The sequence below is a fragment of the Salvelinus alpinus genome, chromosome 36, assembly GCF_045679555.1.
Source record: "Salvelinus alpinus chromosome 36, SLU_Salpinus.1, whole genome shotgun sequence".
NCBI lineage: Eukaryota > Metazoa > Chordata > Actinopteri > Salmoniformes > Salmonidae > Salvelinus > Salvelinus alpinus.
In genome coordinates this window covers 13,190,004-13,205,820 of record NC_092121.1, presented here as the reverse complement: position 1 = coordinate 13,205,820, position 15,817 = coordinate 13,190,004, and the positions used below count along the sequence as shown (strand labels likewise).

The window sequence follows — 15,817 nt, the reverse complement described above, 5'->3', positions numbered from 1 at the left end:
CTGATGCCATAGAGAAAGAAGTCAAATTAGCTTGGTTCATTGGAAATAGTAGATTGTTCATATTTTGTGTTAGCCAGGCTCAGCAAGAGAAGATTCTGAAAATAGAAAAGCTTAATGAGAATAAAATTAAAAGCCATGTCCCAGGTGCTTAAGCTAGGTTGAGGGGAGGCATCACTGGGGGTCCCAATATCTATGTCCATAGATTACATTAAAGAAAATGTGAAAGGAGTGATTGACAAAAGGTTGATCAGAAGTGAAAGCTTTTCAGTGCTGCTGAGGTTTGATAAGGTTTTGTCTGGAAAAGTACAGATAGGATTCCTTAGTTTAAATGTCAGAGTTATTTGTTCCATCCCCATTGCGGTGTTTTAAATGCCAAAGGATGGGACATGTAGCTGTAGAATGTAAAGGAAGGAAAATATATGCCAAGTGTGGAGGGGAACATGATTACGGTGAATGTGGGAGCAATGTGAAAGTTATGTGTTATTATTGTGGGGGGAACATAGCGCAGCATTTGGTGGATGCCAGGTGCAGAGAGAGGCTAGAGAGGCTCAGCGATATAGAAGCAGTCATGATGTATCGTATGCAGAATCTGTAAAACAGATTGGTGGCAGAAGTTAGTAGTGATTTTTTTTGTATTGTTTTTGTATTATTTTTTCATGCTAGTACAGAATTGGGCAGATCATGATTGATCGTACATTCCAGCACAGTAGGTGGCGGCATGCACTTAAACGTTTGTTTGCGGACCGCCCTGATGTAATAGAAGAAGAGGAGCCAACGAAACTGCATGGAACTACAAGTCCCGTGTGTCTCGCGTCAGCCATGGTCCTCGAAGTGTTTAAACGTCAGAACCGAGCGGGATACAGCTTGTGGGACAGACAGCGCTGTTCTGGAAACAACAAAAATTTGCATTTTGTAAGCATTGATACACGTTTCGTACTACTTCAGAGACATTTTCGCTTGCAAATGTTTTCAGGGAAACGTTAGTAACGTCACACGTGAGGGGAGGTGCCATATTTATCAGATCAAGTTGGTCGATGGCCGTAGCAGGGCATGCCCTGCTCTTGCTAGCTTGCTAAGCTAGCTAACATGTTATGACTTTGCCAAGTCAGAACAACGTTAAGTAATTTGCTTTGATGGCTGTATTCTTGTGGAACATTTCCAGCTTTATCACAGCATTGGAAATGATCAACCATGTTCAGTTTTTTCCACCTAGCTAGTTAGCCTCAACTATCCTGGCATGAGATGGTGTATGCCAAGTGTTTATAACTCGTTACCAGATAGTTACAACACTAAACATATCTTGCTACTTGGCTAACATTAGTTAACAAGGGTTTCCACTTCTTCCAGAGAGTAGCACATTGATAGCAAGCTAGCAACGTTTACAGACAGCAACTTTCCACCCCCTGTGTATATTAGCTCAAGTTAACTAGCTAGCTAGCTAACTATGAATAATGTTTATAACATCACTTCAAACTGCATGTGTGTTTGGTAACGCTAGGTCTTTGGCAGGTACTCTATTAGGTGGTAATTGATCATATATTATGTGTTGTTTAAGTAAGTAGTGCATGTTCTTGTAAATAAGTTAGTATGTTCCTCAGGTGTACTGATGGCGACGGATGCTGTTGCACAGTTGGCCGACTCTCTGGCCAAGACTCAGGTGACTGAGGGAGAGTTGAGTTATAAAGGCCAAGGACGCAAATTCGACAATGCACAATCTGGTAAGAATTCCAACCATTGACTCATTATGCTTATGCTCCTCCAATTGTCATCCAATAGGTTGTTCAAGAACAAGGTGGTGTCCAATGCCAAATGTTTTTTTGTTGTATTTAAAAACAAAACATTTAACCTTTATTTAACTAGGCAAGTCAGTTAAGAAAAACATCTTATTTACAATGACGGCCTACCCCAGCCAAACCCGGACGACGCTGGGCCGATTGTGCGCCGCCCTATGGGACTCCCAATCACAGCCGGATGTGATACAGCCTGGATTCGAACCAGGGACTGTAGTGACTCTTGCACTGAGATGCAGTGCCTTAGACCGCTGCTAAACTCGGGAGCTCAATGTATTGTTCTTCAAACAATCATGGTCTGTGTCTTCAATCTTTCCCTCTGTCTTTCTTTCCAGTGGAAGAGATGGTGAAAGAGATCCAGGAGTTCAAGGGTTTGCAAGCGCTCAGGCTGGAGGGGAACACTTATGGGGTGGAGGCAGCACAGGCCATCGCTAAAGCCCTGGAGACAAAGAGTGAATTTAAGGTACCAGTCACGGAGTGATTATGAGATGAGGTGTGTTTGGATTGCATTGTTTGTGGTACAGAGGACAGGTATTCCACTGTCTGCCACACAGAGAGAGATGGATGATCTCATATGTTGATTTTGATGAGGTACCCGCTGTTTGCTCTGTTCTATCTTGCTTTCATATCTGTCATATATATATATATATATATATATGGCAAGCTAGACAATACTTTAGCTAACCCTTTATATAACCCTCTCTCTCCCTCAGTACTGTTACTGGAGTGACATGTTTACTGGGCGACTGCGTTCTGAGATCCCTCCAGCCCTGGTGAGACAATAAAAAAAAAAAGTTTAAAAAAAAGACTTGCTCCCTTTGATAGATGAAAGATGGTCTGGGATTGTAAACTCAGCCTTCATCTCCCCTATTCAGAACTCCCTGGGTGCGGCCCTGATGACAGCAGGCGCCAGACTGACCGTGCTGGACCTCAGTGACAACGCCTTTGGACCAGACGGGGTGAAGGGCATTGAGAAGTTGCTCAAGAGCACTGCCTGTCACACACTGCAGGAACTGAGGCTCAACAACTGCGGCATGGGCATTGGTGGAGGCAAGGTGGGCAGAATGTCTCCACTTTGATAGGAGCTGCATTGCGTTATTGAGCAGACTCAACAACATAAAGTTGCCCCCTGCTAGTTGTAATGTATTCCGTATAATTTAAGAGAAGATCTAAAGCTAATTTAACTTCTCGTATGAAATATATAGCTTGTGTTAAGGTTGAATAGTGCTATCATTTGAGAAGTGATGTCATGATTTAATATCTATCATGACAATCCTAACTTTTTCCGAAGTAGTTTTTTCACTGTGCTCTGAATGTGTGGTCTCCTCAGATCTTAGCTGCAGCGTTGACGGAGTGCTATAAGCAGTCCAGTGCACAGGGCACCCCTCTCGGGCTGAAGGTGTTCATCGCAGGCAGAAACCGTCTGGAGAACGATGGGGCCACTGCCCTTGCCCAGGCCTTCCAGGTACAGACACTGGCTCCTGAGCTGAACATATCAGAATTTCTGACAGTCTGGACTTGTAGAGTATATGCAGTTTGACACCGCAGGGATTCACATGGAGCTCTTTAGCATTAGTACTGGCAGCAGCATGGATAAAGCTCCTCGAACACTCCAACGTAATGCCACTGAGTCAATGATTAAACTGTCCTGACAGTGACAAGCTATATACTGTCTATATAGCTATCTCTGTCTGATGCTACTGTATGACCTCAGCTGATGGGTAGTCTGGAGGAGGTGCATGTGCCCCAGAATGGGATCAACCACCCTGGAGTGACTGCTCTGGCCACTGCCATGCAACACAACCCCCGGCTCCGGGTCCTCAACCTCAACGACAACACCTTCACCAAGAAAGGAGCTATCGCCATGGCACAGGTACAGTAGTCGTTTGCCTTGTGTACGAAGGCCGTATGACAATGAAACTCATGAAGTTGATGTATACTCAAATGCACTTGCCATACTATGACTGACACTGCGTGTTTTGTGCCCCCTTCAGGCTCTGAAACATTTGCGCAGTGTCCAGGTGATAAACTTTGGAGACTGCCTGGTGCGTTCCGAGGGGGCTATAGCCATCGCAGAGGCAGTTACTGAGGGGCTTCCCATCCTCAAGGTACAGGGTAGCACTGGTCCCACCCTTGGCTGCAGGAACATCTACTGCGCTTGATTGTTAATTAATGTGGCAGCACCTGACTCATACCCATATTTTACCTCTTTGTCAGGAGCTGAATCTGTCATTCGGGGAGATCACAGGAGTAGCTGCACTGCTGGTGGCACAATCAGTCGAGGGCAAAGCCACGCTGGAGAAACTGGACCTAAATGGTACATGTTGGATACGCACTTGACTTACAACACATGAAGACTGGATTGAAAATGTTGCATCGGCTGGTAGTGTTTTTGTAGGATCTGTAGAGTTCATGTGTGACTTTGTGTTGTGTGTGTGTGTGTTGGTACTGTCAGGTAACTGCCTGGGGGAGGAGGGCTGTGATGCTCTCAGAGAGGTAATGGATGGCCTGAACATGGGAGACCTGCTGGGATCACTCAGGTACTGGATTGAAATATTAAATTAGTTTATACTTTTAGATTTACCCACACTGGACCTCAACCATCCTGTCTTTTATCACAAGCTACCATGAGATAATCTTCTTGTGTAATCTTTGTCTCTACCTGCAGCGACGATGAAGGGGAGCCGGAGGAGGAGGAGGAGGATGATGATGATGAGGAGGAGGATGATGAAGAGGAGGAGGAAGAGGATGACTATGAGGAGGATGATGATGTGGAGGAAGAAGACAGCAGCGTGAATCAGGTTTCCTCCCCTCCGTCGGTGCCCCGACCTCCAGATGCCTCCTCCTTCCTCTGCTTCCCATCCCCTGACAAGCTGCTCAAACTGGGCACCAAGAGGGCCCTGTTCTTCGAACAGCAGGTGGTAAACACACCCTGCCATGAACACCTTACACAGCAAACTACTTAGTGGAAACCTGAGGTGACATACAGTGTGTGTCAGTAGGCTGAAACAGGTTGATGGTGACGTGTTTAACCTTTTGTCCTTGTTCTTCTCTTTCCAGGTAGATGTGGCTGATGCTGGTAAGACAGCGGAGGCTTTCCTGAAAATCTCCTCTGTGTACAATGAGGAAGATGAAGATGTTAAGAGTGCTGTCCTAGACAGTATTGGTAAGGGCCACTTGTCTTATTTCTGAGTACTTACTGAAGACATGGGGCCAGATGACTGAGTCCATGGATATGCAACTTTTTTCGTTCATCTGTATGACCGCATGTTAAGTATATGTCCTCTTTGTTCTGCAGATGCAATTCTCAGGAAAGCGTTCGCAAGCCCCTCCTTCCAAGGTTACAACTTTGTATCATCACTGTTAGTAATGCTGGGACTCCTCAAGGTATGCACATACGTTCTATGAATTTGTAGAAAAACTCCTGTTTTTCTTCTGCCTTGTATTATTGTAGCCCTCGTGTCTCCCCCTCTCTCTGTCTCATTCAGAGTGAGGACAAGGTGAAGCCGGTGCGTGTGGTGCCTGGTCATTTGCAGGCCCTGGAGTACGTCGTGCGTCAGGACTACTTCCCCCAGGACCACATCGCCGTGCTGGAGGCCTTCATGTCCCGGTAAGGGCATGAGTGATGGGTGGCAGCGTAGCTCTCAGGTACCCTCTCCGACTGCAGATAAACACACCACATTGGCACAAAGTTTCCTAAGGATATTGCCAACATGCTCCAAATTGCACAATGTTCCTATGTTGTCAGGCTGCTGCAGTTAAAAACAGTAAAGATGAAAGGTGGAAATGTCCATCATTGCAGGTGTGTAACTGTATATTTGTGATTTTCAGACACATCCAGGCCCTGGAGTCGTGCAGCAGCGCCAGGAACATCCTCAAGTCCACGCTGGAGCAGGTCAGGCCTGAAAATTGAGTCACACCGGGCCGTACAGACACACTCACGGATTTATGAACAGAACAATTCCCACCCCCAGACATAAGGGGGCCCTTAGCGCACACAACAAGGACTTAACTGTTGCACTGCACTCTATTTCGCCAACTCAGAAGACTCACAGCTGGAGCCTTGCCCATCATCTTATGGACGTACATTATTTTATGGATGGACCGATTTGAAATATTACAGACACAAACATTTGGGAGATGAATGGTGTATCGTGCCTCACCCACAGTGAAAAGACTGAAATGTGGTCTTAAACACAGGTTCTCTCTCCATATTTACCCAGTAAGTAATGGTTTGTTTATATATATATATATATATATATGGTTAAACGGATATAAAATGTGTGATATGGGCTGCTGTGGAAATGTGATTATGATTTGAATCAAAAGGGAAGAACTGAATAAATGTGTTGATTTCTTTGTTGCAGCTATTAAACAGACACTATTTGGGTGTCTCCGTATACTGAATGGCCTGGGAACATTTCAATTTCACAATTTAGCAAGCACTACCCTGAATAAGGATCTATCTAGTCCAACCAAATTTACTTTTTACAGTGGGAAGAAACTTTTGATCTGTGTGTAGGTTCTTTCTCCTCCCAAATGTTGAAACATACACTGAATAAAAATATAAATGCCACATGCAACAATTTCAAGGATTTTTTTTAGTTACAGTTCTTATAAGGAAATATATTCTGTCCACTTTATTACGGACAGAAATACTCCTCAGCACCCCCCGCCCTTTCTGACGATCCCGCAGGTGAAGAAGGCGGATGTGGAAGTCCTGGGCTGGCGTGGTTGTCTGCGGTTGGGAGGCCAGTTGGATATACTGCCAAATTCTCTGAAAGGACGTTGGAGGTGGCTTATGTTAGAGAAATTAACATAAAATTCTCTGGCAACAGTTCTGGTGGACATTCCTACAGTCAGCATGCCAATTGCACGCTCCATCAAAACTTGAGACATCTGTGGCATTGTGCTGTGTGACAAAACTGCACATTTTAGAGTGGTCTTTTATTGTCATTGTGTGATCATGCTGTTTAATCAGCTTCTTGATCTGCCACACTTGTCAGGTGGCTAGATTATCTTGACAAAGGATAAAATAACCACTAACAGGGATGAGAGATATGCTTTTTGTGAGTATGGAAAATTTCTAGGATATTGTATTACAGCTCATGAAACATGGGACCAACACTTTACATGTTGTGTTTATAATTGTGTTCAGTGTACAATGCTCCTGTGGCTAATACTGAGCAAGGTGTACACAACACCTGTTCGACCTTAATTTTTACTGCAAATATTCTCAGATAAGGGAGAATTGGGGCTAAAATGCATAGAGCAAGCCAACTATTCAAGGAAGCAGCAGACCGTTGTACTTGATCCACTTGTATGGGGACCTGCCACTTCATCTGGGAAAGAGATTAGGCCTGGGATGTGCTTTTGAATGAATACACTGTTTGTTGGACATTAACTCAGTTGAATGGGCTGAAAAGGTCATAGATATACTACATATCCATAACTGATTCATACAGTATTTCTAATATTAAATGAGTACACCACTTCAGACTTTGATCTTTGTTAATTGCATTAACCAATTCAATGGCAAGCTGCTCTACACTTTTTAAGCTAGTGAAGGTTAGAGCAATGCTTTCACCAGACCCATTATTGGGGACAGTGGGCTGCCTCTTCTCAAGCATAGAAAAACAGCCCTTTGTGAGCGCCTGTCAGAACTTTTTTTGAAGGGGCTTTTTAGGTGCCATGGGATACAGCCATTTATAGTTTAACTACAGGGAAATACGCATTCACTTTCATTTTATTGATTTGTTCTCCATTAGCTTGCTGTGTTTAAAAATATATATTTTATTCAGTGAGTTTGGACTCCAGTAACCTTAGGGTAGTGGGTAGTTTACGGATGTGAGATTGGTAGCCAGCCTGGTCTCATAGACTAGACGTAACATAGTAAATGTAAATCAGGAACACTAAACGTAGTATTATATGTTAACGTTTGGTATGGTTACAAGAACGAAAGTAGGGTGGTTGGTCTGGGTGTGGGTGGATGGGTGGGCGTATATCGCGAACGTCTAGCAACCCAAAGGTTTTGAAAATCATTGCGGACAATTTTAGCTAATTAGCAACTTCAACTACTTACTACTCTTTAGCTACTTTGTAACTACTTAGCAACTTTAGCTTTTAAAATAACCCTTCCCCTAACCTTAACCATTTTAGCTAACCCTTCCCCTGATCATAACCCTTTAACCTAACTCCTGAACTTAAACCCTAGCCTAGCTAATGTTAGCAAGCTAGCTAATGTTAGCCACCTAGCTAGAATTCGTAACAGATCATACATTTGGAAAATGTGTTACATCTTGTACGTTTTGCAAATTCATAACATATAATACGATTGTAATTTGTATAACATATCATACAAAATTGGTGATGACATCCACAAATTAATACATACCACACGAAGTGTAACATATCATACCAAATGGAGCATCTCTGATTTACATACAGAATAATAAGAAATGCTCAGAGACCAGGTTGTGGAAGCAGACTACTGTTAATTGAACTCTGGTTTTAAAAGCTACACATAAAAAAGCTGTCAATTTAGAGAGTAATTCACATACTTTGGAATAACCCTGGCAGGTTTGGCTTAAATTCATTTTCTAATTTCCTTTTATGTAGGACACGCACACTGGTTGAATCAATGTTGTTTAACCAACTTGGAATATACATTGAATTGACGTCTATGCCCAGTGGGACAGTTGGCTACCTTCGACCTCTAATCTGTCAGAAAATGTATTGCCAAGGTGTTCATTTGAGGTTAGGTTCCCCAGGGGCCGGGAGTCACGACGAAAGAATTTATCAAAGCAGTGTTTGTGAGACCCCTCACTGTTGCAAGTGCTCAGTCATTCTAGCAATGCAGAAGTCTAGTATGTACGTGAACCCCTTGGCGCCCTTGGCGCTCATATTCTCCGCTGCGCGCAGCTCCTTCACAGTGGAAAACTGATATACAGACCTACACTTTTTTAAAGTAGGAAACTTTATAAAGCTATCTGGGAAGGCTACATACTAAAAGCATTGGATGTCAAATTTGACAAATTTAACCATAAAGGTATGTTTATAATCTTAAATGTACAATAGGAACATTCTAAAAAGTTACAATATTTATCAAATAGCAAATGTTATGGAATGCTGCTGAATAACAACCAGATTCGTATTTTTAGATTCAATAACTAAACTTTGAAGTCTTTAAATATGCGTTAAATAAATACGTACAATCCTCCTGGCATTGGAAAATAGATTTTTTGAGTCCAGAGGGAAAGCCTATCGGTGCGTAAAGGTTTCCAAGTTGGAGACGGGATTCTCCATGTCTTTGAATATTTTTGTTCCATTGTCGCTATAAGAAGTAGTCTATTCTACTATTTTCACTGTATTTACAATATGTATTCAAAGTTGTGACACTGTAAAAAATTGGGTGAGAATTAGTATTTTGAGAGCCGTTCGTGCGTAATATGCATAACTATCATTATGTTAGGCCTACAGTCAAATCCCGTTTGTGTTTGATGTCTTTTTCCCAAACCCCCCACAGATGTGTTCCTTTGCGGATTGCCTCTCTAGGTGGCTAGTTGCGGTTTTGATGCTCTTGGTCATACTTTTACCAGCTCAAGCGGGAAAGTGCCCAAAGTTCTGCATCTGCGACAACTCCCAACTCACCATGGCCTGTATCGGCAAGAATCTGACTCAGGTTCCCCCCACGATAGATGAGGTGAGATGCCAATGAATCAAAATGATCAATGATGGATGTTTTACAAGTTATTTGATATGGTTTAAACCTTAATTTGTGGCATGCATGCAGTGCTGTAATTTTGCTCTTCATCCACCCACGCATTTACATTTTTCCTTTTCCATATTTAAACCTCCCCTACTTTTTCTATTTTTCATTCCTATTTCCTTTCCCTCAGATTACAGTGAAACTGGACCTGAGTAAAAACGATATCCAGGTGCTGCCGACCCATGCGTTCCTGCACATCCCGCACCTCACGCACCTCACCCTGCAGCGGTGTAACATCAGGGCGGTGCGTGAGGGGGCCTTCCGCACCCTGGGGCGCCTGGTCTCCCTCAACCTGGCCAACAACAACATCGAGATCCTTTACCAGGTGAGGTGGCACAGTCACCGGGGACATGGGTAAAACAATAAATGTCAGTTTTGGTGAGGGAAGCACCAGATCAGATTGATGTAGAATCTTCTAGTAACATTGATACCTACATGGTACCTTTCAGGTGCAAGTTATGTTGTACACATAGCTGTCACTTCTTGCAAAAAGGCCATACTCCCATCCACCAACTTTTCTGAGCCGTTTGATGTCACATGCATCATACCTGTTCCCTAACTCTCCCTCTCTACCCATCCAACAGGAGTCTTTTGACGGCCTGTCATCCCTAAAGCAGCTGACGTTGGACCATAACCGTGTTGAGGAGATCCAGCCAGGGGCCTTCACTCAGCTGGGCTTCCTCAACATGCTGTCCCTCACACATAACCAGCTGGTGTACATCCCCAACATGGCCTTCCGGGGCCTGCACAACATCAAGTGGCTGCGTCTCAGTCGCAACTCCCTCAACAACCTGGCCATGGAGGCCTTCGCTGGCCTCTTCACCCTCACACGCCTCAGCCTCGACCACAATGAGCTGCAGTTCTTCCCCACACAGACTATGACCCGGTGGGAAACTTACATTTTCTGTGCAGTTGTCTGACACTATTGTGCAATGGTGTCCTGGTCCAATAGTATTTAAGCTTGATGACACTTGACCTTTTTATGCTCTGTCCATTTTCTCTCCTTTCTTTAAGACTGGCTCAAGTCACCCGCCTGGACCTGAGCTACAACCTCATGACCTACCTGGGTGAGGATACTGTCTCCATGCCGAAGCTCACCCACCTCTACCTGGACCACATGTCTCTCCAGGACCTCTCAGACACAGCCATGTCCCAGGCCCCCCTTCTCTCCCACCTGGACCTCAGCCACAACCAGCTGCGCTACCTGGAGCCCCTCTCTGGCCCCATGGAGCTAGCACGCCTCAACCTAACAGGAAACCCCATCCACTGCAACTGCTATCTGAGGCCCCTGAAGGAGTGGGCCAAGAAAGGGAAGGTGAAGTTGATGGGGGTCTGCGCGGGTCCCCCTCACCTCTCTGACGAGCCTCTGGAGGCAGTGGGGCCTATGGAGCTGCGCTGCCGGAGCAGGGAGGACATGATAAAGGAGGAGTTTGAAGAGCAGGAAGAGAGCAGGGAGCGTGCACTGCCCACAGCCAAGCCTAAGAAGAAGAGCAAGTGTCCAGATAACTGTGACTGCGATGTGAGTTGCTCTTGTTGTTAATACTGAGATGGTGTATGGGGTGCTGAGCGATGGTGCAATGTTGTGCCACAAATAATGTTCAAACTTGCTGCCATGACAATACACTTGCCATCATACTCAAAGAAAAATTGGACTGATAATTAAGTCATCCATATAAAAACTGCTCTCCAATTCTTGTTTGGAAATGTCCCTCTGAACCCATCTCCCTCTCTCTGTCCCCTGCTTAGGTGAAGGCTCAGCACGCCACATGTGAGAACCGTGGTCACACCAAAGTCCCCTACGGCTTCCCCTCTAATACCCAGCTCCTGGACCTGCGCAGCAACCACTTCCATTACGTCCCTAGCAACAGTTTCCCCGGCACAGACCAGGTGGTCTCTCTGCATCTGGAGCACTGCAAGGTCCGTGAGATCGAAGGCAGTGCCTTCCGGGGCATGAAGGGACTGGTGTACCTCTACCTGTCTGACAATGACCTCACCTCCCTGGGCTCAGGGACTTTCACTGGGGCTCCTGAGCTCACCTACCTCCACCTGGAAGGGAACCAGCTGGCCATGTTCCCTGGAGCTGCCCTGGCCCCCCTGCCCAGCCTGCTTGTGCTCCACCTGGAGCGGAACACTATCGGTAAGCTGGAGCGGACAGGCCAGCTCTCCTCAGTCCCCAAGCTGAGAGGACTCTACCTGACCAATAACACCATAGCCACTATAGCCCCCGGCGCTCTCAACTCCGCCCACCTAGATACTCTTCACCTGGGGTCCAATCAGCTTGCTGAGGTGCCTACCGACGGGCTGTCCAAGGTCTCCAGTTTGACCGAGCTCTACCTCTCTGGAAATTCCATTCGCTGGGTCGGACCAAAGGCGTTCCTTCCTGTGTCCAAGAGCCTGAAGCAGCTGTATATGGATGACATGGGTCTGGAGAAGGTAAGAGAGATAAAGATATGTATTTTGCCAGGTTTGCTTTGATAAATTATCTCTATCTGCAGAATTGGGGTCAATACCATTTCAAGTTATCAATGAAAAACTGGCCATTAATTTCTATGAAGAATTCACTTTCTGAGTGGTTGCTTCTATTCCCTCTATAGATGTCCAGAGACTCCCTGGCGGGGCTGGGCTCTGGGCTGACCACTCTGTCTCTGGGGGGGAACCAGCTGGAGGAGCTGCCTGACCTGAGCCCACTCACTGGGCTGGAGGTCATCAACCTGGCCCACAACCCCCTGCTATGTGATTGCACCCTGCTGCCACTCCGCAGGTCAGTAGTCCACTGCTTTGTGAATGACCAGTTTGTGGATGCTGCTGTGCAAGGGAGTCATGCACATGCATGCACATAAATTAAATCAACATTTAATTTGTCACCCGCTTCGTAAACAACAGGTGTAGATTAACAGTGAAATCCTTACTTACGCGTCCTTCTCCAACAATGCAGTTAAGTAAAAAAATATATAGGAGGAATAAATACACAGTGACTAGCGAATAATAATAACAGGTATAAGTAACATGGCTATATACAGGGAGAACCAGTATCGAGTCGATGTGCAGTGGTACGAGGTAATTGAGGTAGCTATGTACATATAGGTAGGGGTAGCAGCAGCAGCGTATGTGGTATTTTAATTTTTTTTATTGGGATCCCCATTAGCTAACTCTGTAACGCTAGCTAATCTTCCTGGGGTCCAAATGTGAGAGTGAGTGTGTGTGCCGTCAGTATGCATGTGTGCGCGTGTTATGTGCGTGTTGCGATGTCAGTGTAACTATATGTGAGTGTGTAGGTAGAGTACAATGTGTGTCCATAGAGTCAGTTCAAGAGAGTTGGTGCAAAAAAGGGTAAATGCAGGTAATCCGGGTAGCGATTTGATTAGCTATTTAGCAGTCTTGTTTAGCAGTATTATGGCTTGGGGGTTGTCAGCCGGTTATTGTCAAGCAAAAGACTGTCGCTCTCACTGTAATTTACCGTTAATTAACATAAACACGTTTAGCACCTCCAGGCCTCCATGCATGCCTTTGGAACATCTACATTTTAAAATGTCTGATAAAAATCAAATGTGGTGCCTTGCAGTCGGATTCCAAGCAGTTGCATTAGTAAGTGATGATGCAGCCAGTCAAGATGCTCTCAATGGTGCAGCTTTAGAACGTTTTGAGGATCTGAGGACCAATGCCGAATCTTTTCATCCTCCTGAGGGGGAAGAGGCATGGTCGTCCCTTCGTCACAACTGTGTTGGTGTGAGTGGACCATGTTAATTCCTTAGTGATGTGGACACCGAGGAACTTGAAGCTCTCAACCCACTCCACTACACCCCGGTCAACGTGGATGGGTGTGTGCTCGTCCCTCCTTTTCTTGTAGTTCACGACCAGCTCCTTTGTCTTGCTCACATTGAGGGAGAGGTTGTTGTCCTGGCACCACACTGCCAGGTCTCTGACCTCCTCCTTATAGGCTGTCTCATCGTTGTTGGTGGTCAGGCCAACCACCGTTGTGTCGTCAGCAAACTTGATGATGGTGTTGGAGTCGTGCGCAGCCACGCAGTCATGGGTGAACAGGGAGTACAGGAGGAGACTAAGCACTCACCCCTGAGGAGCCCCTGTGTTGAGGGTCAGTGTGTCGGATGTGTTGTTGCCTATCCTCACCACCTGGGGTCAACCCATCAGGTATCCAGTTGCAGAGGGAGGTGTTCAGTCTCAGGGTCCTGAGCTTAGTTATGAGCTTGGAGGGCACTATGGTGTTGAACGCTGAGCTGTAGTCAATCAACAGCATTCTCACATAGGTGTTCCTCTTGTCCAGGTGGGAGACGGAAGTGTGGAGTGCAATAGAGATTGCGTCATCTGTGGATCTGTTGGGGCAGTATGCAAATTAGAGTTGGTCCAGGGTGTCTGGGATGATGGTGTTGATGTGAGCCATGACCAGCTTTTCAAAGCAAGAGTGCTACAGGCGATGGTAATTTAGACAGGTTACCTTGGTGTTCTTGGGCATAGTTGACTATAGTTGTCTGCTTGAAACATGTAGGTATTACAGACTGGGTCAGGGAGAGGTACACACAAATGATTTAACTCTGCTAACCGTCAGGCTCTAACTACTTTGCGTCCCCTCTCTCTGCTCAGGTGGATGGAGAATGTGAGTCTGAAGATGACAGCCACCTGTGGTCACCCTCCTGAGTTCCGGGGCCAAAGTGTAAAGGATGTCCATGTCTTTAAGAGCTGTCCAGGGGAGAGTGCTTCTCCTGGCAAGACCTTCAAAGGATTCAAGGACACAAAATCAATAAAACCCAAACCCACTCTCCTCAAGGTGACCATGGCAAAAGCCAAGCCAGGAAAGGCTAAACCCATGCCAACCAAGCCCAAAGCCAAGCCTCTGAAGAACCCTAAGGCACCAGCATCACAAAAAAACAAGACTGTAATAAAAAGTAGGAAATCAGTGATGTAAATGGCTGTAAGTCTACTGCTTGGACAGAACTCTATATGCACCAAACGGACAAGTGCTATTTCATCTTACCTCACTGAATGTAATTTGAGCATGCAGAAATGTGTTTTTTAAATGTTATTTTTGAGTCTGCAAGTTCATTTTCTGATTGATTTTCAGTCTATTTTAGAATCTTATGAAGTCCGGGTTTCGGAAGAGTTGGGATTCAAGAGACTCAAAGCCCTATTTGCAGTACCATATATATCCACCAAGTGTCACGTGACACAATAAGATTTTTCTGCTCTAGTTCGACCAACTTTTCTATTACACATACAATGTTATGTTTCATATATATTTCATATATACCCTTTGTGCAAATGAAGAACAAGGCTGAATATATGTAACATAAGGTTGCTTCATTTTCAGCTGTTACATAACCCTTAGATGCATGTAAATCAATGCACAATGGCTTCTTGCTCATTAAATCTCCTACAACACTAAATCAGTATCTAACAGTTTTGTTTGATGTTCATGTTCCTGACAGAGGTGTGGAAGGATTGGTCCATTGCATGCTTTATCTGAGCCTCTACATAACAATTCTGGGTAAGTACGCCATCAAAGTATTTTATGTAATGCGGCTCCATGCAATACATGTATGTGCCAGTCAGTGGTACTGTCTTGTGGTAAAGGTATCATCACATCCCAGGTGCAATCTCATTAGTGCTTGGTGTCTTGTGTGCAGTTGCCTCTTTGTCCATTTTTACAGTCTATGGCTGTTGCAGTTTGTTGCATTTTACAGTTAGACTGTAAAATATCATCTGGCACTATCTCTATTTGCACTGGCACAATCTCTTATTGCAGAGCTCATCGACTGCCACCAGGTGCCAGAACAGGCCTATGGTGTAAGGGTTAGCACTCTCTACTCCAGCACTCTGAATCCAGTGATCTCAATCAAATCTTGGTAGAACCGGACTTTTTACCTTCTCTGCTCTTTTGCTGATACTAATCTTCTCAGAGAGTGGGCCTGCATGGACAGAACCTTGGTCACTGTTAAGAGATACTTTTGACGAGATGGGAAAGTCCATTGGAATTGTATGCTGAGTTCGAAACAACTGGGAACTCGGAAATCTCCTACTTCCGACTTAAGTGCTTTTAAGACAACTGGGAACTTGGGAGAAAAACGAGATCCAACTGGGAAAATCGTTTTGAACGGTCATCCAATTCGGAATTCCAAGTCGGAAACTCTGGCATCTTTCTAGAACCAGGCTGTATCACATCCGGCTGTGATTGGGAGTCCCATAGAGCGGCGCACAATTGGCCCAGCATCGTCCGGGTTTAGCTGGGGTAGGATGTCATTGTAAA

The 15,817-nt window shown here is 45.2% G+C and overlaps 2 protein-coding genes across 7 annotated transcripts; both read left to right on the top strand.

The window, feature by feature from the left end:
* Positions 1-775: 775 nt before the first annotated feature.
* On the top strand, positions 776-6,366 carry LOC139564940 (ran GTPase-activating protein 1-like). Of its 6 annotated transcripts, none has more exons than XM_071384875.1 (15): positions 776-912; positions 1,599-1,718; positions 2,126-2,253; positions 2,504-2,563; positions 2,666-2,845; positions 3,121-3,255; positions 3,505-3,663; positions 3,785-3,898; positions 4,008-4,107; positions 4,246-4,330; positions 4,459-4,708; positions 4,851-4,956; positions 5,089-5,177; positions 5,279-5,400; positions 5,622-6,366. In XM_071384875.1, exons 2-15 carry the CDS (start codon positions 1,607-1,609, stop codon positions 5,701-5,703), a joined length of 1,722 nt encoding a protein of 573 aa, XP_071240976.1. In that variant the 5' UTR covers positions 776-912; positions 1,599-1,606; the 3' UTR covers positions 5,704-6,366. The 6 variants fall into 6 exon arrangements, with proteins under 6 accessions (XP_071240976.1, XP_071240979.1, XP_071240974.1 ...); XM_071384878.1 differs by having other exon boundaries at positions 5,279-5,438; XM_071384873.1 differs by having other exon boundaries at positions 4,459-4,711.
* Positions 6,367-8,685: 2,319 nt separating this feature from the next.
* Positions 8,686-14,957, top strand: LOC139565226 (chondroadherin-like protein). The gene is made up of 8 exons (XM_071385398.1): positions 8,686-8,838; positions 9,316-9,492; positions 9,689-9,883; positions 10,143-10,444; positions 10,573-11,077; positions 11,305-11,991; positions 12,153-12,319; positions 14,158-14,957. The coding sequence occupies exons 1-8, from the start codon at positions 8,809-8,811 to the stop codon at positions 14,477-14,479; spliced, it is 2,385 nt and encodes a 794-aa protein (XP_071241499.1). The 5' UTR covers positions 8,686-8,808; the 3' UTR covers positions 14,480-14,957.
* Positions 14,958-15,817: the final 860 nt, after the last annotated feature.